Source organism: Podarcis vaucheri (assembly GCF_965113315.1).
Source record: "Podarcis vaucheri genome assembly, chromosome: 1".
Lineage (NCBI taxonomy): Eukaryota > Metazoa > Chordata > Lepidosauria > Squamata > Lacertidae > Podarcis > Podarcis vaucheri.
The window spans coordinates 40,003,747-40,025,945 of NC_138759.1; the positions used below are offsets into that span (position 1 = coordinate 40,003,747).

The 22,199-nt window shown below is 40.4% G+C and overlaps 1 protein-coding gene and 2 long non-coding RNA genes across 4 annotated transcripts in view; 2 read left to right on the plus strand and 1 right to left on the minus strand.

Moving 5' to 3' along the window:
- The window catches only part of LOC309542848, a 680,556-nt gene that overhangs the window by 543,067 nt on the left and 115,290 nt on the right, over nucleotides 1–22,199 (minus strand). The window lies entirely within an intron of this gene.
- The window catches only part of LOC309542857, a 320,404-nt gene that overhangs the window by 240,017 nt on the left and 58,188 nt on the right, over nucleotides 1–22,199 (plus strand). The window lies entirely within an intron of this gene.
- Nucleotides 1–22,199, plus strand: part of STXBP6 (syntaxin binding protein 6) — a 111,269-nt gene that overhangs the window by 83,920 nt on the left and 5,150 nt on the right. For both annotated transcript variants that reach the window (XM_082241169.1, XM_082241170.1), the window contains exon 5: nucleotides 18,287–18,444. In XM_082241169.1, coding sequence (XP_082097295.1) covers nucleotides 18,287–18,444 — 158 coding nt within the window. The remainder of the gene's footprint in view (nucleotides 1–18,286; nucleotides 18,445–22,199) is intronic.

The window sequence follows — 22,199 nt, forward strand, 5'->3', positions numbered from 1 at the left end:
GACATACTTCGTAATGCATTATATAGTTTAATTCTTCTTGTTAAAGGTACCTCAGTTTTCAAATGCCTCCATAGTCAAACATTTTGGAACTCGAACACCAAAAACCCAGAAGTAAATGCCTCGGGTTTTGAACACTCCTCCAAAGTCGAACAGGAAACGCGGCTTCCTTTTTGAGGCTTCCGCTTTCAGTGTTCAGTTTTCGAACGTTTCAGAACTCGAAAAGACTTCTGGAACGGATTACATTCAAGAACCAAGGTACCACTGTATTATATCTTTAAATCCATGTGACCAGAAAAATTAGGAATATTTGGTGGTGGTGGTACTGCTATGGTTAGGTTATTATTCATAGTCATTTTTGTACTCAAGTTCTCTGTTAAAGAACCTCTTAATGATTATCTCTAGAATTGTGGGAAGCAAAGGGAAAGGATGGTTGGATTGAATTATACTAAATAATTGGCTTCCTGGGTTTCACTTGATGCCAACTATCCAGAGCAAGTACTAGATCCGCCAAAGGTCTAGTGCCCTGAATGCCTTCTTCCTTGCTCACGTGAGAGCCATGGGCACAAATACACGCTGGATCTTCAAACATGAGGAAGTAGCATTGGCATCTACGTTGAGAAATTAGCCTTTAGTGACATCATTCTGGAGCAGGATCTTTTGTGCCTCCTCATTTCCTCTTACAATGCTTTTGGCATGTAAGATAATATGGGCAATATCAGTTCCAGAACTGCAATGCATACTTCTTAAACATTGTCTTTTGTTCTTTTCCATAGTCCTACATTAGATTAAGTGGAAAGTTGATAAAGAAATGGGAGGGAATGGTAATAAATGGGGTGGTAGAATGTGTAGGGAGGTTTTGGCTTGATTTTCGTGCTTTGATGTCAGAAATTATGTTGAAAGCTGGGGCACAGTGATTTGCCCTTTAACTTGTACTGAGAAGACAGAATTCATTCAGTTTTTCTGCTCTCTATAGTATCCTCCTCTAGCACATAGCTGAGTCCCTTATCATCCAGAGTTCCAGCTGCTTCCCTAGCCAGTAGGTGATGTGATGGACAGACCTGGGGGTCATCCTCCTGGAGACCTTGTAGGCAATCATGGTAGAGTGGTGAAACAACAAATCAGGAATGGGTAGAGAGTAAAAAGGTAGAATTTGACAGTTTAAAGGGCCAATAGTGCCTGGCTAGACAAGCAGCTGGGAGGTTGAAGGTTTGTTAGGCAGGACACATTGGTTTAATTCGGGAAAGGAAGAGATCCTTGAATGGGGCTAGAGATGGGGTTTTTTTAAGAAAGAATTTGATTTATTGGAAATAAGTAAAGTTCTTAATTGCATCTGTATAACTAAGTACTGTACCTTTGCTAGCAAAATCACTAAGCTTTATCCCTCATAGAGTGCTTTACAGTTTTGTTCCCATCATGCCCTCATATTTATTTTTGCCCCAGTTCAGGAAATAAATGGTGATAGGAAACCCACAACAATAAGAGTCCTTGTTGCTGAATTGTAGTAAACAGTTCCACAGGCACGTAATCTCTTAATTCAGATTTTTTTCTGATAGGGATTGTCTTTAAACCATTCAGGCCCAGTAACGTAACCTCGCTCCATCCTTTACTAAGGGAGCTTGCCACAGTTAACCTTCTTGGTTTTAGCAATGTGCTCCTCAAATGCTCTTTTAGTGTCCCTTATTGTATGATTGCGCATATTTTGCCTAGAAATGGTATCCATGTGCAGTTAGATTGTTTTTAAATTAGGAAATGAGAAGACAGTCTTCTTATTTAATGAGCCATTACCTGGTGTGTAGACCTTTGGAAACCATCCCGGTGCACATATTGATTTACTGAGTGGCCCTGGCAAAGTCACAGTTGTCAGCCTCTACTCACTATCTGCAGTAGGGATGTTATGACTTATGATATAAAGCACTTGACAAATTGAAGTGCTATATAAATCCCTAAACAGACCATTAAGTTGTGAGCATTGCAGGCTCACGAGGCCCTGCCAAGACATCTCTCATGGCACCAACAAGATAAGATTTCACAGACTTTGCTTACAATTGTTTGGTGCTCAAAAGCAACATTTTCTGGTTTAGGAAATTTCTGTAGTAAAGCAGCTATTTTCTTCCTTCTTTTGACTGAGGCTTGGTGTTGAGGAAGGTGTATCTCTGCTTGAAATGCAGTAGCCTTTTAAAATGTGACTGTTCCTCTGCAATGGAGCATTGATCATTAAATAAAAGAGCGAATTTGTTATTTGTCCATATTGTTGTAGATGGTTGCTTAGCTGTCAAGAAAACATTTCTTCATAGTTTTGAACTTTGCCTAAAATGTTGGAAATTGTGCTAAGGAAGTTGCTGCAAAATAGAAATTAAAACTTATTTGAAGTATGTCAAATAATGGTGCTGTCCAGTAGATCCACTTAAGTATTCATTTCAGTGGGTCTACCCTGAGTACGATGTGGTGGGATATCTCTCATCATGCATTTCTGACATTAACATTGTGGCTTCCCTCTTGCTGCTTACATTTTAGGGCTATGTGAAACTGGATAACATTGGTGATTATTCCCAAGGTGGATATGGATTGCTGTTAAAGCAATATCTTTGCTGGTTGCTGTTCAAGACATTTTTCTCTTGGCACATCTACCATATAAGTAGTTGGTGAGAATACAGCAAGACAGGAAAATTAGCAGCAAGGCCCACATATATCACACCAGACTCTAAACTGAAGTACTGCTTTTTCATTATTTGCTGTATTTCATCCCATTGTAGTTTCAGGTTACTTATTCCTATCCGAGTATATTCCTGCCATCATTTTTAACTCAGAAATGAGCAAATCATGAAGCTTTTGCATGTCTCTGAAGAAAAAAATGCAGTTATGGACTATTATAGTCATGGTTATTTAAGCTAAAAGCATGATACTAGTGTTGATTACTTGATTATTATTTTTGTACCGTTCTGGCTAACTTTAGGTCAAATTGGTGTAATCAATAATTTTACATTACTTCTGTTCTAAGAAAGCTGATATCTGTGCTATACTCTTAGAAGCTGATTTATTGTGGAAGGATGTTATAGCTCATTTGAGGAGACTGCCATTAAATCGTAGATGGTAAGAAAGGTTCTCATTCAACAATATTTTCACCAGTAACTTAGAGTTTTATGTGCTGCTATTTCAGCATTATTTTGCATAGCTTTCCCTAAGGTCCAAGAACTGTAGCTGATATTAAAACTGGCACAGCATCACTAGTAATTTTCCTCTCTCGTAGAAGAGGGGTTTTATAACCAAAATACTCTATCAGCATATTCTGGGATGAATCCCTCAAATTTGGAAATGCCACTGTTACAGTCTGTAAGGAAAGTCAAGAGCCTTTAATTCTTTCTGAACTGATGCCCTTGTTCTGCAGTAAAATATCTACTTTTAATTATTATTTTGGGCCCTCAGTTTCTGAACATAACAAATCCCCCGATGTTTCCAAAATGTACATTTCCCTAGAAAGCACCCAAAGCAACAATCCTCAGTGTTTATAGGCAGACGTAAATCCCCTTTAGTTCAATGAACCTTATTCCCAAGGTGTTGTATCCCACAAAGCTCTACTCAAAGTAGACCCATTGAAATTAATGCACCTTATCCATGTCTATTAATTTCAGTAGGTCTACTGTGAGAATAGCTAACGTTTAATATAAGTGAAAGTCCCTTTCCAGAATAACTTACAGCTGTTGCCAGATCAACGTAAATCACATTGGGCAGTTCTGGAGTGCAAATTTATTTTCCTGAACTTCAGCGTACATTGCAACAAATTGCTTGTTGAATACAGGTGGTTTTGGGGGTGGAAAACAGAATGTGGATTAACACCAACCTTCCAGCTTCATGACCTTGATTCAGATCAGGGACCCTGTGACTGCTGTTCATTAAAGAGAGAGAGAGAGAAATCCCAATCAGAAGTTGCATGGAGTTTGACCCAATTTCCTATTTACACTTGGATTGTTTCAGTAAAGGTAGCTAGCATGTGAGCTCCTGAAGAATACAGTTGCTGACATCTGCAGGCAAAGACTAGGACTGCAAAGTTTTTTAATGGAAGGTGGGTAGAAAAGTGAGAGAGCAAAGAACTGGGAGGTGGTAATTGGGATTCAGCAGTGGGCTGCTCACTCTGCTTCCTGCTCCCAGGAGAACATCAGTTTTCCTACTAAATTGCAAGAACTCACAGGCTTAGACTCTGAGAATTGAAAAAGCACACCTACCTTTGCTTCCTGTAACCTTTTTATCCTGGACAGCTGGCTGGAGTTACTAATCGATTATCCAATTCTATTTCCTTGGAGGATGCTTTGCCACTGTGATAGTTAATGAGTCATTTGCTTTTCACCAGCCAAGTATTGGCTTAGATTAGCAAAGCATCCTATAAATAGCCCACATGGTGATTCTGATAGTTTCACAAAACACATTTTTTAAAAAAATCCATTTGAATTTTCAAAAGTGCATACACACACGTTTGTTTTTTTAATTTTTAACGAAGAGCAGAAAATTTATTCTACTAATCTTACATGAATCATAGAATCATAGAGTTGGAAGAGACCACAAGGGCCATCGAGTCCAACATGCAAAGAAACTGAAAGCAGACTGTGATGGGATGATGAGCTGCTTGTGCGTAAAATCGTAGTCCCTCAGAGTTTGTTCAAGTCCACAAACCTCTGTCTGTGACGGAGCCCCTCAGACATGGCTGCTCTAGTCACTTGCAGATTCCGACAGTGGTTGCTTTCGGAATCGCTTCCAGCATAAAAGCTCCTTAACGGAAACACGTCTTCTGGACTCGCGGCGTGACAGTTTCCGGCGAGGCATGGGTCTCCCTATGGGAGGCTCAGAAACCTCCCCACTGTTCTCGCTGGACCTGTCCCTGAGTCCTCCCTCTTGCTCGCTTTCCCTCAGAGACCCACCTCTCCCCCTGCTGGTTCCTGCTTCAGCTGCTGGGTCTCTCCCAACCTCCGTGAGCCCTTCCACCACCTGTTCCTCCGATGGCAGTTCCCTGACACAGACCTTGGAGTTCTCATCCCATTCATGTGATAGAAGCAGGGTGAGACTTACTGCAGCTCATCCCAATTTGTTCTAGTTTAATGTGACATGCAGCCATGGGAAGTACCGTAACTCTCTCCTAGGACCTCCATACACACTTCCCAGGCTTGCATCCTGGAGATGTGACTTCATTGTTTCTAACACAGTGGTTTGACTTCACCCTTGAAGGAGCACTCCATTGTCTCTCGAGACAGATGAATCCCAACAAAAACACGTTACTAATGTGTTACTTTACCAGCAAAGGTTTTTTTTAGTTATTACTATAAATATTCTTAAAAATATCATAATTGGTTTACTGGGTGAGAAGAGGTATAAAGACCCGTAAAATCTGCCCTAACGTTTACTTCCACTGGAACATGCTGTTTCCACTGTAAGTAACCTAATACAGTATGTTTGTGTTTGATAGTGATAACTACCATGTTAAAAATGAGGAGGTTGAATGTTACAGTAGGCATATAATACCATCTACGATTCAATGTAGCCTGACATCTTATTTAAAGGGATTTTTGCCTATGCATATTCAGCATGCAAGCAGTGCATGTTGGAGGTTTTCCTGGCTGGTATTCATCTACACTAACTTGCTGTACCAATAAGGCAGTGCAGTATTGGTGCAGCATGATAAATGCCTGCATGTCTCACAGTGAATACCCTCTTTAGAGGAAACATCTCCTGCTTGCACACTTGCCTGAGTTGCCACATCACCCCAGCAGGTGCCATTGTAGAAGAGGCATTCCCCAAACTGAAGAATTCAAGATCTGCTGACCTTTACAAAGTATTGCCTGAAACAGCCTATTTTGCATTGCTTCACTGCAGGGCTAGCAAGTTCTAGTTCCTTTCGCAGATAAATCACATTAAGAGGAACTCCAGTGACCAGGGAGTGGGAACACATTTCTGCCACTTCTCACAGCACAAGGTACACCTCTAGCCCTGTCTATAGTAGTAGTAGTAGTAATTATTTTAATATATTTTATTTATTTATTTATTTATTTATTACTTATACCCCGCCCATCTGTCTGGGTTTCCCCAGCCACTCTGGGCGGCTTCCAACAAGAGATTAAAAATACATTAAAACATATAGATATAGATATTCAAGTCCTTGTTAACATCCCTTGTTTTTGTATGTTCTGAGTCGTCCCCCCACTGTTGGCCAAAAGGAGCAAAATATCTCACAGGAGAGCTGTCTATACAGAAACAGTTTCTCAGCAAAATTTGCTTTCATGTTCATTGTAAAACTACTCAATCCTCTGATATTCAAGGAGGTTAAAGTGTTCATAAAGCACTGCTACTTTAATTCAGACATTTGAGAAGCTTACCTGATGAGGGTCAAGGCGATTTCCCCAAAGGAATAGGTATGTTATTTTCAACTTAGTTTGCTCTGGCAGGTGCTAAGCAATGCATCCCACTGAAGCTTCCTTGTCAGAAGCTGAAATTTTTGCATGTCAGAGTTCGTAAGTTTCATTGCTCTTCTCAGTAGCACAGAAAAGCGCCTTTTTAGAAAGTGGTTAGGCAGTTTACCATGTTTTTGGTTTTCTTCCACTTACTAACTTAATGAACCAAAATGAATAATCTAAATATAGCTGTTGTCTCATTGTTAGAGCTAAGAAGTGCTATCAGTTGCCATATTATGGACATGTTGTTTGTGAAGTCGTTGGAAACCAAAACAGGTGGAGACAGGAGCAGGGCCACACCCCCAAATCTCAGAAACAATATGAGGCCAAAGATTTCACATACATGCTATCCTGGTAACCTGTGCCTTCATTATCTCAATTCAGGCATTGCCTTTCCTGGTTAAGCAAATACCTGTGAGCAGGAGAGCAGATAGAAGCATGCTACCTTAGCCCTGGCTCTGTTGCCCTCCATGTTTTCAAAGAAGTCTGTCCGCAATGAGGAAAGCCTCTTGTACTCATGGAGATTTCTCATGTGATTTTCCATGAACTCTGATTTTCCAGAATTTTGAGCAGGACTTTTTTTTAGCGGGAACTCAACAGAACTTAGTTCCCGCACCTCCCAGGTGGGCTCCATTGCCATTGTAAAAGAACAAGGGAGGGGTTCGTGGTGAGTTCCGGCACCTCTTTTTCTAGAAAAATAGCAATGGTTCTGAGCCACTCAGAAGTCTACATGTTCACAGGAGGCTTCCCCTATTAGTCCCCCTTGAACTCATGGGTGGAAATGGGATAGAGGGTAGTAGTGTATTCTTTCTCCCTCCCTCCAAAATGTATTTGTTTAACCAAGACATCAGTAGATGTCTGAATAGAGATATTGGAATGAATGTTTCTACTGTGTAAATGCTATGGGCAAGAAGTGAGAGGTTAGAAAATAAATAGTGTTTCAAACTCTCATGAATTTTTGACCAGGAACGCTCTGTGAAGTTTATCATCAGGGCAAATAATAAAGCCCTGGCATGAAATGAGAGTTCAGGCCTTGGTTGGATGATGGTATTATTTGGGTTCATGATATGGTTGTTGTTGTTGTTGTTTTATGCCCCACCCATCTGTTCAGTCTGTCATTTCAACTTGTTGGCCTCCTTTGTTTATTTTGCCTAATTGGTTTTGGATATGGGGGATTTGTGTGTTTCATTCTTAAGAAAAGTTACATGTTCTTTCTCCAGGAAGGTGAGAAGACAAACTTAGAAAATATTGAAATGTTGAAGTAATGTCTTCATTTATCTAATGGCCACAGGTCTATGCAGAGTGCAGCCCTTTGTTTGCCTTCATAAGTGGGTACAAACACCCGTTTCTCTGATTAAGGAGCTATCTGTTAGGATTTATTCATATGGACCTTATTCAATTTTTATTCAGCTTAGTCTTGTAAAACTTTCATCTGTGAGGAATACATTCAACCTTGTGTTTTATCATATTTTGTTCCTTCAATGCTATTGCTGCACCTTTCTTTAAGCTTATTCATATTTCTTCAGTAAAGGTTTTAAAGCTCTTATTATTCTTGTCTTTGTCCTTCATTGATTCAGTCCCCTCTAGTATCTTTTTCACTGTAGTTTAGATAGCTATTGGCAATAGCCTGAATTCAGAACCATTCCTACTGTGTCCTTTTGAAGATCATAGGACAGTTTACAATATAAAAACACATAACATACTAAAGAAAAAGGGGGAGAAAGACACATACACTGCAATTTTTTCAGAGCTATTACTGATAAAGCTGTCCTGAATAATTGTTTTCTATTAGTTTATTCCGATTATTTGTTGACCAAGTCTTTATTTTGACAATAAATAATCTAGGAGTCAGAATTCTAATATTTGAATTGCTAACCACATAACGAAAATGCCCGGGCAATACCTTTGGTGCTTAGAATATTAGTAATTACTTTCTGGAAATGGACAAGAACACCACTGAGATGTCCACTTATAAACGTAAGAAACCTTTATTATTACTATGAAAACATGGTTTGTAAATCTGTTTCATTATTTCAGTCCCTGTTGATGAGAGAAACGTGGGCTAGCTAGTGAAATGCCATCTTGGGCGTATGTGTTGGGTGTGTTGCTCTCATCCTCTCCAGCTCAGGCTCCAAGGCTTAGGCTCATTGTGAGAGGCAGGTGTGCCCTTTGTGCAGGTCCTCTCTAAACTTCCTGGTCAGCTGAGTGAGCCTTTGTTGTCTGCTTGACTCATGTGGGCCTCAGAGCTGAGTTTAAATGCCTTCTCAAGTACAGATCTGTTAGGTGGCTGCTATCACTTGTCATTCAGCTTCTACCTCCAATCTAAAAAATGGGAATTAACCTGCCTTCCATGATCTACCTTCCTTACAAATTTGTTACAAAGGTAAACAAGCTTATAAATGAAAGTCCTATGTTCTCTTTGCATTATTGAGGGGTAATGTTAATTAAATTAATGGTTTAACGCTCTAAATGTCATGACGCAGCATTGTAGCAGCTCTTTCCAAGACATAGTCCCTCCTGAGTTCCACTGCAAGAAAGACAGAAAGGTGAGACAGCTACAGTGTGGTTTCAGTTGTGCGTAATTGTAATTTTGTGGGAATTGCTGCTGTGCTACATGACTGTTCAGTGCAGGCAGTACTGAAGCACCTCTGCTCTTAAATTGTCTCTGAAATGTGTGCAGTGGAGAAAGAGAAACCTCCCTGTAGCCTTTATTGTTTGTACTACTTGGCTTGGGCTATTTGATACCTACTGCAGAATTAATGAGAGAATGGCGGCACTGTGGAAGACCTGTCAGTTGATTCCACATTATGGAGAGAGAATGAATTAGGAATACAGCCAGTGTGTGTTTAAATGGCTCTACTTGAGCATCACTAATCAAATAATAGGACTGCATATTAGGTCATATTATATGTCCCTATAAATGCATAATTTATTTGCTTGCTTATTTAACAAAATAATACATGCAGTGACTGTTTTGCATGGGGGGGTTGCATAGTGTGGCTTGGCATTTTTCTAGATATACCCTGGCTGTTAGTTGGACCTTAGCCCATTATCTTGCCAGATAATGCATTTCAGTATACATAGATTAAGTCTGTTTGGTTTTATCACCACTAGTTGGTCAACAGTTCTAATTTCTACACCTGCCATATTAACAGATGTGATTTTGTGGAATGGTGTTTAGGAGCCTAGGGATAACCAAACTACCTCAGGATAGCTTAGTCTTATATGATCCACACACAAGGCACAGGCATGTGGTAAAATCAGCATTGGGTAAATAACAAAAAACTTTTCTTTAAAAACCACAAACACACTTGGAGCATTGATTAAATAAGTTAAGATTTAATGACACACTTTCATGTTTCTCCTTGCTGTCTTTCAGTCTGTACCCACAGTTCTGTCTGTTAAGGACATTATCCGACTGTTAGCAAGTGTTAGATGCATGTTACCAGATATATAAATGAACAGCTAGGATGAAAATAGAATCTATAGCGATCATTTAAGTTCAGTTAATTGTAATAGCTAAAAAGCAGTGTATGGTTTGTTTCTGTCAAGCTAATTTCACATTTCATGTAATATGCCGTACAATTCCCCTGTTCCACTTAGCTCAGTTAGCATTTATATCTCAATTCATGTATGTCTCATTGGCTGCTCTCCTGTACACAGCTATACTGCTTAAATCCCTCTTAAGTCAATGTGAATCAACCAGCCTAACTGTACACTGGGTTGCCGTTTTCACCTTTATAATATTAAGCTGTTAAGGCTTACCCTATGTGCAAAAGAGCCCATAGCATATAGCAAGCACTTTATTTTCCTTAAAAAACACATTTCAGAAGAGTGTACACTTGTTTCACCAAGTCTTATATCTCTTTCTTAGCTTAACTGTTCTCTTGATGGATTGTGTGCCTTATTGTTCTCGTTTGCATGTAACATTAAGCAATAGTTAATGCTAAGTTATAGTTAATAAACCATCATTAAAACCAAGGTATCTCACATACAGTCACCCAAACCATGGTTTGTATATCACAGAACAGTTTCTTTTTCCTCCACTGTTGAATTTTAACCTGTTCTACACTAGTAGCTTTGGAGCAGTGACAGATCCTTAACCATAGTTAAGAAGAGAGGTCCAAGTTCACACATAATACTAAGCTATGGTTAACGTTAAGAAAAGGTTATAAACTGTGGCTTAATGTTAGATGATCAACTTTAACTTTAGTTAAATAAACTGTGGCTTATAAGCTGTGGCTGATTGTAATTTGTGAACATGGTCAGCGTAGCTGTTTATTAAACAAAACAGAAGGTATCATAATATCCTAGTACTAGTAGAATGTGAGAGTTTTAAAGTTCATGTATAAGAACTTAAAAATATGTACACAAGGAAATGTTTAATCCAATTTGCATTACAAAGCAAATAACCTACTATGATAGACTGTTACATCTGATGATGCATAAACATTAAAATGACTTTGCCAAATACAGGGAGTTTTAATTATGCTTATGTAGATTCATGCAAATCAGCTTTTTCTTATCTATAGTGCTTACCTTTGTTTAAAAAACTACTTATCTGTTTCTTAGTTAAGAACTACGGTTTGAAGTTACAGTTTGGCCCATCATTAAGTATAACCACAGCACAGAAGACTGATTTGTACAACTCTGTGGGTCTCTTTCCACCCCTTCTGCTTTACCAAATGCATAGCAATATAATGTACATTCTTAATCTAACACCACGTTTTTAGTACTAAATTTGAATTAGATTATATGTAAATGTCTCTATCTGTCCTGATCAACTATGCTGGATCGAAACTTCATTACATCAAAGTAAGCTATGTCATATCAGTACATGCTACACTGCCTATGAATTTGACACCATTTTTCCTAAAATGTGATTGCTCATCTGCCTTAAGCCATTAGCAGAGTAACTGCCATGTCTTAATATTGTGATTTGAGCTATGCAAGACTATTGAAAATAATTTAAGCCCCTATAGCTAGAACAAACCCTTATTTGACCTACTTGTACTTTTTATATGGTGGAGCATATGGCATCTCTACTTCCATTCATAATAATAGTACAACAAGAGCTGCAGCATTTGTTCCTATTTTTTTATCCTCAAGTTATGATTGCTTTCCTGAATAGTTGCATTTTCAGTCCAGAAATATTAAAAATTTCTCTAACTCTTATCTTCCCAGCAACACAAGTCACAGGAGAGCCATGTGTATTTCCTCATAACTGTAATACTTTCCTTCCCTTTTAATTAGGTGTGGTGGTGTGTTATGTTTAGTTGCCAGTGTGTTGTGTTTAGGAAGTATAAAACCAGAAACTTCCTTAAGTGAAGCTTAGTCTATCATTCATGTTATGCAATCAGTTGATAAAAGATGGGCAGAATTTAGAGACCAGCTGAATATGTGAGCCCTCTTACAGATAATTAGGTATTTACTAGAGCTGTAAGTTAAGATTTCAAATATTGATTAAACCACTTAATCAGAAGAGAGACCATCAGCCATCATCACTTTGCTGTTTGGTAGAAAGCTCTATCTCTTGAATTTTTGCTTGCTATGCAGCTGTTAAAAACACAGAAATCAAAGAGACAGGTCAGTTCTGTCTTTACACAGGTAAACTTTGTTCCTGCTTTGTGCACTGAGAAACTTTGAGTTCTTCGCTGCTGAAATCATTGCCAAGACCGTATTTTTTGCAACTCCAAAAATGCTTATAAAATTCAAAGTCCTTAAGAAACATCCCTTTCCACACTTCATTTTGAAATACCATTTCTGCTACAGAAATTTAATGATTGATAGCCCACTTTATTCATAATACAACCATAAGAATTCCAATCAGGGACATTGTAGGAGCAAAGAAATGGACACTTCCTCCCTACTCTTTGGAAGTGAATTGATAGGGTGTGAGCTGAAATGTTCAGGAATCAGTTGCAAGGCAATAAACAGAACTGATTTGCTAATGAGTGAACTTTTTGTTTAATAGCAGACTGTACTCACTTTGAAATGAGACACCAGTTCTCAGACTTGTTTTTATAGTAGTGCCAAACTCCTGATCAAACCAAACATGTTTGATTTACAAATGAAACAGTCATTTTTTGCTGAGACAGTCATACACAAGCAGTGGGATGGGGGCAAATAATAATAATGATTGTTTCCTGCTGACAAAATCAGTTGATTCTTCTTTTAAAACTACAAAGAGAGAGATAGAGATTTGCTGATCAATTCCATTGCAAGACCATGGCCTTTCTCAGAAAAGTGTGGACAATTTCTAAATTCATTGCATTGTTAGACCACAAGCAATGCAAACACTTAATAATATATTTTCAATACCAAATACTTTATAACACTACAGGTATGGAATGTATGAACATCAAGCCATTGATCCGAATGTATGAATTCTATATTTTATGCCACTGGTGCATTTAAAATTGCATCAGAAATTCAGTTGTTTACCAAAGTATATATAGAATTCTCACATTTTGAAAATTGACTTAGTTATCCAGTTGTCAGCTGAAGCAAAGCAGTCAATATTCACATCAAATGGATATCAGACCTGAGAGCAGAAAGTCAAATACAGTGGTACCTCGGGTTAAGAACTTAATTCGTTCTGGGGGTCTGTTCTTAACCTGAAACTGTTCTTAACCTGAAGCACCACTTTAGATAATGGGGCCTCCTGCTGCCGCTGCTCCGCCGCCGCACGATTTCTGTTCTCATCCTGACGCAAAGTTCTTAACCCGAGGCAATATTTCTGGGTTAGCAGAGTCTGTAACCTGAAGGGTATGTAACCCGAGGTACCACTGTATCTCATCTACAGCTCAAACACTGGCAGAAAACCACACAAGCAACAATCACACCTCCAGACATTTTAGGCCACAACCCCCAATCATTCCCCACCATGGGATATAATGGGCAGAGGCTGGTGGAAGTTGAAGTCCAAACAAACTTGGAGGGCATCAGGTTGGGGAAGACGTAAGCTGAGAAGAAAAAGAACATGTACCAATCTCAGCTTCATAAAGTGATATTTTTCATCAGGTTTGTTTTAGCTTTAAAAAAAATCAAAAAGGTATTTGGGAACATGAAGACTTGTTTAATTTTTTTCTTTTGAGACATGGCTAGAATCCTATACCAAGTACCTGGGAGTAAGTCCTATCCAACTCAGTTGGACTTACTTCTCATCCAGACATGTATAGAATTTCTCTATTTATTCCAGGAAAAGATGGCAAAGCTCTGTTCTGTGAGTAGAACTCCACTCACGAGTCTCATAGGTTGAAGAGCATTAACTTAGTGGTGGGGCCCCTGCAGAAAGTCTCTGGTTCAATCCATGGCATTTCCAGGTAGAGCTAAAAAATGGTGCTTGATGAAGCACAGGAGATTCATTGCTAGTCATTGTGGACCTGTAGTCCCTGACATCAGACAACCCTCCTAACTGTTGGAATTCTGCCTGGGTCAGAGGAATGTGCCACAGCGTAGGCACCGGCAGATATTCCTGTCGACCTCCCCGCGTCTCCACTCTGCTGATAAGCAGGCGAGGTCTCGGCAATTCATCTCAGATGTGTGAGAGGAACACACCGTTCTTCCTCTCTCCCCTTTGGTGTCCCCCAGAGAGGGGAAAGAAGCAGACAGAAAACTATTTACATCCTTTATTTCTGTCTCTCATATCAGTACAGAGAAACACGTCTGCACTCGACAACAGCAAGAAGAAACTCCTCCCATGTACTTCCAGTACAGGTCATATGACACACACTCTCTGAGCTAACATCCGGTGCTCAGTACAGAATGGACTGCCCCTTTGTTTCCATGGCAACAGTCACAAACATCCTGTTTGGCTTTCCAGCCACAAGCAGCTGACTGAGCTGCTGAAGCCTTTGCTTGCTGCAGCATTGGTGCTTTATGGTAACATACTCCCCCTAAAGTATCAATGCGTGCTGCGAGCAAAGCGTCATCCAGAGAAGAAAACAAACAGTTGTCACAACATTCCCCTGTTGTTTCAGTTCCACCCTTGGAACTACCCGCCACTGGTTTAACCAATGTACCTCTCTGGTTGTGTGACTTCATATTTCCTTGGTTAACAACTCTCTGTTGTGCCTTTGTCTCTGACTCAGACACAGTTTCAATTTGTCCTTGGTCGTTTACAACAGCAACATATGCTAGGTTAGCAAATTCCTTTGAATACCTCTTGGGTGGTACACCCTTCGTTGCTCTCTCAGACCTACGTAAGAGCTGCTGCTCTTCTCTGCTTACTGGTTCAGCCTCTGAACTCTCTGGAGAACCAGTACTAAGCTTAATCAGTGGTTTATCCTCCTTTTCTGAGGGTCTAGTCATTATTTGAGATTTCCTCTCAATGACTGTGACAACTGAGCTGTCTGAGCTATCAGTGTCATCATCATCAGTACCACTGAACTCAATAAGATCAAACTCATCATCATCATCATCAGAATCATCTGTGGAAAAAGTTTGAACAATCACTCTCTCTCGTTCAGGAGCACTCTCTAGAAACTTTGTGAGAATCACCTGACCAGATTCAGACAAAATTACTCTGTAGAGACCTTTTTCATAACCTACAAAGATGCCTCTGGCATTCTTTACCCCACTTGGAGCTTCTGTTCCCACATGAGACCCGAAAACCTTGAAATAGGCAACAGAAGGTTTTCTATTAAACAGCTTCTCAAAAGGAGAACATCCCAACTCTGTTGAGACTTTTCTCAACCACACATGAAGATAGGACGCTAAAGATTCGGCCCAATAATCATGTGGTAAATGTGAACTTAGCAATTGCGCATGCATCCCCTTTTGCAACTCTTTGTTCACCCTAACACAGACACATTTCTTCCATGCTTCTTCGGAAGTAGCAAGTTTGTGTCTTATCCCTTTTCCATCCAGGAACCTCTGGAAATCCTGTAAAAGAAAAACTGGCTTGTCATCTGTGAAAAGACAATCAATGTTAGCATCATGCATACTTTTAACCTTGTCACAAAACTCCTGAAACTTTTCTAAAGTTTCCTGCGGTTTCTTCATCTCATAAACCCAAGAATAATTAGTGTAACAGTCAACACACACAAGGTAATATTTTGCACCGCCTCTAGATGGTTCTAAAGGACCAATCACATCAGCATACACCCGCTGAAAAGCTCTGTGGACCTTCTTGGACACCTTCCTGGTGCTCACACTGGTCACACCTGTAAGAGAAAATTCGTTAGAATCAGAAGTATTACATTTCATGTAATCACTTTGATCAAAAGTCAACAAATACAGTCCATCTTTCTCTTTGGCAGTAAGAAACAGTTCTCCATCTTTGTAGATCTTGCATCTTTTAGCATCATAGTACAGTTTTAGTCCCTTCTTTGCAATCTGCGAAGCACTCAGCAGACTAAATTTCAGTTCTGGAACCAGATAAACATCGCTTATAGTCAAGTTCAGACTCTCAAGATACACAGTTCCAATCCCGGTCGCTTCCAGTTCTTGACCGTTGGCTTGTTTCACAGTGAAGCTTTGCTTCTTCAACGTCGAAAACAGTTCGCTGTGTGGGCAGAGATGCTTCGTGGCGCCGGTATCGATTATGAATGTGTTTCCAACATCTGGCGTGGTTCCTTTCGCCATCATAGCCTTTGCAGTTTTCACCTGGCACTTGGTACGGCTTTTGCTTGACGCCTCAGGCTTCGTCGAGCTGTTCTTGGCTCCTTTTGACTGTCGTGGCTTCTTACAGTTCCGCTGTAGATGCCCAGTCTGTCCACAATTGTAGCATCGGACGGCACTCAATGCTACGGCATGCTCTCCAGTAGCATCAGCAGTGGGAAGATTTGAACTCTGTTCTTGCCTCCCTCTGTCTTTCACTTCCAGTGCAGCAAGTCTGTCGTGTTCGTTCAGGACGATGGCACATACTCTTTCCGCGGTTAGCTGCTGAGCAGGTAGCGAACCAAGCTGACTGGCAACAACCTTGTAGGTGCGGTTCAGGCTGTTTATCATCATGAAGCAAAACACTTCCTCCTGTAGACGGAAATTGCGTTCCACCATCTGTTGACGCAGGTACTTCATCTCTGTCAGGTGCGCTTGAACATCTCCATCAGGCGCTAAACTCAGATTTGTCAACTTCTCAAAATACAGCAACGCTGAAGAACCAGCATCTCTCTGATGCGTTGTACGCAGCGCGTTCCAAACCTCTTGCGCAAATTCCAAATGCTGTATATGCACAAGCTGCTCATCTGAGACACACAGAATTATAGCAGTCCTAGCCTTCACATTCTGTGACTCCCAAGCACGCGTTGGTGCTGCTGGGATGGGATTTTCAATCACCCCAAACAGTCTCTGATTCTGCAGCAGGGCCTTCATCTTTACAGACCAAGATGAATAATTGTCATTGGTCAGGAGGGGTGGAGAAGGCAAGCCTTCCCCCTTCTTGGCATCCATTTTGAGTCCTTGCATTGACTCTAAAACACAAGCCTCTAAAATCCAATAGCTGGCTTGTTTACACTCTTGACACCTGGCAACTCTGACACTGGCTGCGTTGGAAAGTCCCTTCCAGCAGTTCGTGAGGACCTAGTCATAACAAACTTTGTTTTCGCCTCTCTGAAGCATAATCTGACTGTCCAGCCCTCTCGAGTAACTTTCCATTTCTCCTCTCTGAGGCACAGCCTTCTGAAGGACGTTGCGTAGCAACAGCGCATTCCTTTCCTCGGACAGGAAACCACAAAAATGCCTGGTATGCAGGCCTCTTCTAAGTTGGAGCTGCTTTCCCACACACGCTCTCCGTGAAGCAGAGAATGAATCATTCTGCATTCACACTTTTAAGCCCTTAAAAGTCTCATACCTTGAGCATCGGCTTGGCTGTCAGCTTCTTCTGGTCAGCTTCTGGCTGCAGAGAATCAGCCTCTCAAATCAGGCTTCCATGGAGCAGAGGAGGACAATTCACCAGCCTCTCATCCAGAGGTCGATGGATCGAAACCATCCTCTGCTACCACTGTTGGAATTCTGCCTGGGTCAGAGGAATGTGCCACAGCGTAGGCACCGGCAGATATTCCTGTCGACCTCCCCGCGTCTCCACTCTGCTGATAAGCAGGCGAGGTCTCGGCGATTCATCTCAGATGTGTGAGAGGAACACACCGTTCTTCCTCTCTCCCCTTTGGTGTCCCCCAGAGAGGGGAAAGAAGCAGACAGAAAACTATTTACATCCTTTATTTCTGTCTCTCATATCAGTACAGAGAAACACGTCTGCACTCGACAACAGCAAGAAGAAACTCCTCCCATGTACTTCCAGTACAGGTCATATGACACACACTCTCTGAGCTAACATCCGGTGCTCAGTACAGAATGGACTGCCCCTTTGTTTCCATGGCAACAGTCACAAACATCCTGTTTGGCTTTCCAGCCACAAGCAGCTGACTGAGCTGCTGAAGCCTTTGCTTGCTGCAGCATTGGTGCTTTATGGTAACACTAACATGTTGTGTGGGTAGGGAGAAAAGGAGAAAGAGTGTGTTTTGGTTTGGGACGATTTACCTGTTGGTGGGGGGGGGTTGCTTTCATTTGTGTACATGTGTGTCTTTTATTTTGTGTTGGTGTAGGTGTTTTGCCCATTTTGGAGAGGATTTTGAGCATCATCAGCTGGGTATTCTGTAGTGCCCATGACAGCATGTTAGATTTCCAGATGTGTCCAAGTGTGGGTCTCCTGGTGCAGGCAATATCGAGCCAATTGGAGCAATGGCCTAATAGAAGATAAATTCCTGTTTTCCTATGATCCAACCTTGTTTGTTTTATATCAGAGTTCTGATATTAGAAAATGTTGAGATACATTTGATCATGTCATTCACAGTTCTCACATACGTTTTTCATTTTTGTTTCTAACAATTTATTTTTATTTTATTTTTTAGGAAATAGCATATTACATTCGGCTGCAGACAGTGTAACCAGTGCAGTACAGAAGGCAAGTCAAGCTTTGAATGAGCGTGGTGAAAGGTTAGGTCGAGCAGAGGAAAAGACAGAGGATATGAAGAACAGTGCTCAGCAGTTTGCAGAAACTGCACACAAGGTATGAAATTAATAAAATGCAGCTTAAGGAAAAGGACAAGAAATCCTTAATATGGTAATAACTTCTATGAGAAGCAGGTTGCTAGGAAACCCCTAATATTAATATTCAACCTTGTTTTCACATATTGTTGTCATCTGTTTAATCTCATCAAAGCGTACCAAACCCTTGTTGATAAATGCTGGCAAAGGGGCACATTCTGACCTGGTAAGTTAGCGCTGGCATTTGTTTGTTTGAAAAATATGCAGCCCACACTTCTAGTGCCTGCATATAGAGGTGGGGCAGGGGTGTTTTACAACAATTAAGTAAATCAAATAAAGCACAACATTCCATAAAATGATGTAATACAACAGAGATGGGTTCAACAGATACAAAAATATCAGATAAAAAAAATTATATACCCCAATAAAACATATGTTTGCTGGAATACAAAAAAGTTTTTACACTCTCTTGGAAGATTCTGAGGAAACCGAGAATATGTGTGAAGGCTAATGTTCTGCCATGTGCATTAACTAAATCTGAGGTAGAGCCTTCTCAGTAGTGGCACCCACCCTACGGGTGGTATCCTGCTAAGGCTGCAATCCTAACCATGACTATTTAATTCAATGTGGCTTACTCCCGGGTAAGTGGGGTTACCATGTCATACTCTGAGGAGACCCAGAGAAGTCAATGCCAGTGAGATTTTTTTATTGTAAATAACAAACACAAACAATCCAATTGTAAGTTAAAAAATACTAGTTTTCAGAGCTGCAAATTAACAAAACATACAATTATAAAGTTCTCCAAATATTTTAGATTTAAAAATCGCCATGACAGCCAACAGTTTTCATCTGACAAGCTTCTCGCTTCTAGCATATACAAAGCAACCTCATAAATAACAAACTTATCTTTATCAGCCAATTTTGAAATCCTCTGTTTGACCTTCTAAAAAATTCTGGAATGAATTTTTCCTGCTTGGCAGGGGGTTGGACTCGATGGCCCTTGTGGTCTCTTCCAACTCTATGATTCTATGATTCTATGAATAGAAGGATCTGCTCCTATGAAGGGCAATAAAGAACATAGTACACAGTATCTCCATCTGACCTCATCCACTTACACAAAAATGGTCTTTTGTTGGCCTTTTAAAGAATGTACTGGTTAAATATTCTGTTGGCATGGTTTGAAAAGCTGAGCAGAGTAACACATATCTAACAAGGGGGGGGGGAGTTCCACAGATTGCAAGTGTTGCATCAAACTATGCAGCAAGACCTGACAAAAAGAATATGAGGACTTGCATTTTCCATCTCCCGTTTTCCTTTGTGATACAGTCAGGACCAGGAGAGGAATGTTGCTACCAGCAGTGCAAAATACATCCTTTGGATTGCATTGTAGCATTTTCCCTATTATACATTTACACTTAAGTCTTGTGCTGCCCTTGGTATTACTGTGGCTATTCCTTCCATCTTCCATCTTAAAAAGGAGCTTATATTTCTAACTGTGCCTACAAATACTCTTACTTTTTACCCGTAGAAGATGGGTGCTCACTTCACCTCAGAGAATGCATGTTTTTATGTTTAAGTTAATTTCGAACTGCTCCCATCACCCCCAGACACCACGTTGGGGAAGGCTGAAAGCCTTCTCTTAGAATATGATTAAAACAAAAGTGGCTATCTTGGTCTTTGAATCTTTATCCGTCTGGCTATAACTCGGCAACTTCCACTAACAATTACTAGCAGAGGGCTATCTGGACTATACATACACATACGCTTCTGTAAATGGAGTTGGAAGCAAATATAGACCATCCCTGACTACCCTAACAGCTTGTCTTCCCAGACCTTTGTTGCACTGCATCCATTCAGCCCAAGCACCCCCTGTCCTTGGGGCAAGTCTCTTTTCAAACAAGCCTGATCTGTTAACCTTGCCTGCGATCTAGACTAGCACCCTCTGTCTTTCCCCACATAATTGGCTTCTTTGCTAAGCCTTCTGCTTCCCCTTAAATGCTCTTCATGGTGTTCTCAAGACTTGGCATCTCCTGTATTCACAGCCTTTCTCTCACACTCCTCTATTGTTATATGCTACAAGGACTGACCATCACCTTTTTGGTTCATAATACCGTATTTTTCGCTCTATAACACGCACCCGACCATAACACGTACGTAGTTTTTAGAGGAGGAAAATCTGTAGGCATGCCACCCGTAGGCATTCCCTCCATAACACGCACAGACATTTCCCCTTACTTCTAGGAGGAAAAAAGTGAGTGTTATGGTGCAAAAAATACGGTAAATATGGAATTGTAGGGCGTGTATGTGATGCAACTTTCAAGAACTCTGGACAACCTGGAACATGACTCTTCTTCCTTTTCTTTAAAAATATATATATATGAATATTTCAAGCATCGTATCACGCCCCTAGAAACTACAGGAAAATCTTGAAACTTATTCCTTTAATCCTCATTTATTTATCTTGCATTTATGTTTTTCTGCAACATTCGGAACTGAATACTAATGAGCAATACTGAATTCCTGTGTTGCTTTCTCCCACTTTTGGAAGTAGTGAAACAAACTAATTAATCTGGTTTGTGTTTACTTTTAAACTCTTTGAAGTGACTTCACAGAGTCATTGTTGCAAAGTCAATTATTTATACAAGTTGCTGGTTTATGTGCTTTGTGCCCAATACTAATCTGTGCCGTGCCTGAAATGTAAAATAATCCTGCACTGGCAAAAATCCTAATGATGACGTCTATTAATGTAAAAAAGAAAAAGAAAGAAAGAAAAAAGATTTAAGTAAATATCTGTGTGCCATTCAGCATCTTCATTTTTAAGGAACATTTCAGAATCAAGTCAAGGATCTCACTTAAAAGATGTAGCACAAATGCTGTGACAGTTCGTCAGCTCCTGATATCACTATTAAAATGTTGTGATTAGATGGCTGAGGTGGTGTCCAGGAAGTGGCTACATGTCAAATTAATTTCTGTATTAAGTGGATAAGATGTGGAGAGAGAAGCTTGCTAGCACATCACATGAAAAGGCTTTTCTGTGTGTATCCCAAAATAACCAGATATAAGTGCCAATATGAGAGCTGATATTGAAAGATGCAGCTGTGTTCTTGTTACCTACTTTTAAATGTCTTGAGTATTGGGGCGGGGGGGGGGGGAATCATTTATTGAAACCCAAGAGATTTGTTGCCCGTCAGTGTTGCCAACAATAAACTAGATGGACTGGTTCTCTGTTAGCTTCCTATGACACAGATTTGTTCAGTATTCATAAGGATAACTCAAGAGGTCTGCACTGGTTACCAATTTGCTACTGGGCCAAGTTCAAGGTATTACTATCAGCATATAAAGCCCTTGACAACTTGGGACCAGCCTTACCTGACATGTATCCATTCAACCGCTTCAGTCGGTGGAATTGGCACTATTACAGGTGCCATATAAGACCTGTACCTAATTTGTAAGAACTCGATCGTTTCGTGTGGCAGAGCCTACACTTTGGAACTCCCTCTCTACTGATATCGAGCAGCTGAATTCACTGACCTCTTTTTGGCAGCTGCTAAAAATATTTTCTTTAGACAAGCCTGCCCAGATGCTTTGAAAGTTAAGGTGATTTTAATCTGATTTAGTCCCAACCGACTCCAGCTACAAAAGGTGAGACTGCTGAACAGACTCTTGGCTGGGGTACTGGTTAGGGTACCATATATATATATATGGTCAACTTAAGGTGTTCATATTTAAGAACACCCCCCTAGCTTATGCAAACTATATGCTCTATATAGAGGATCA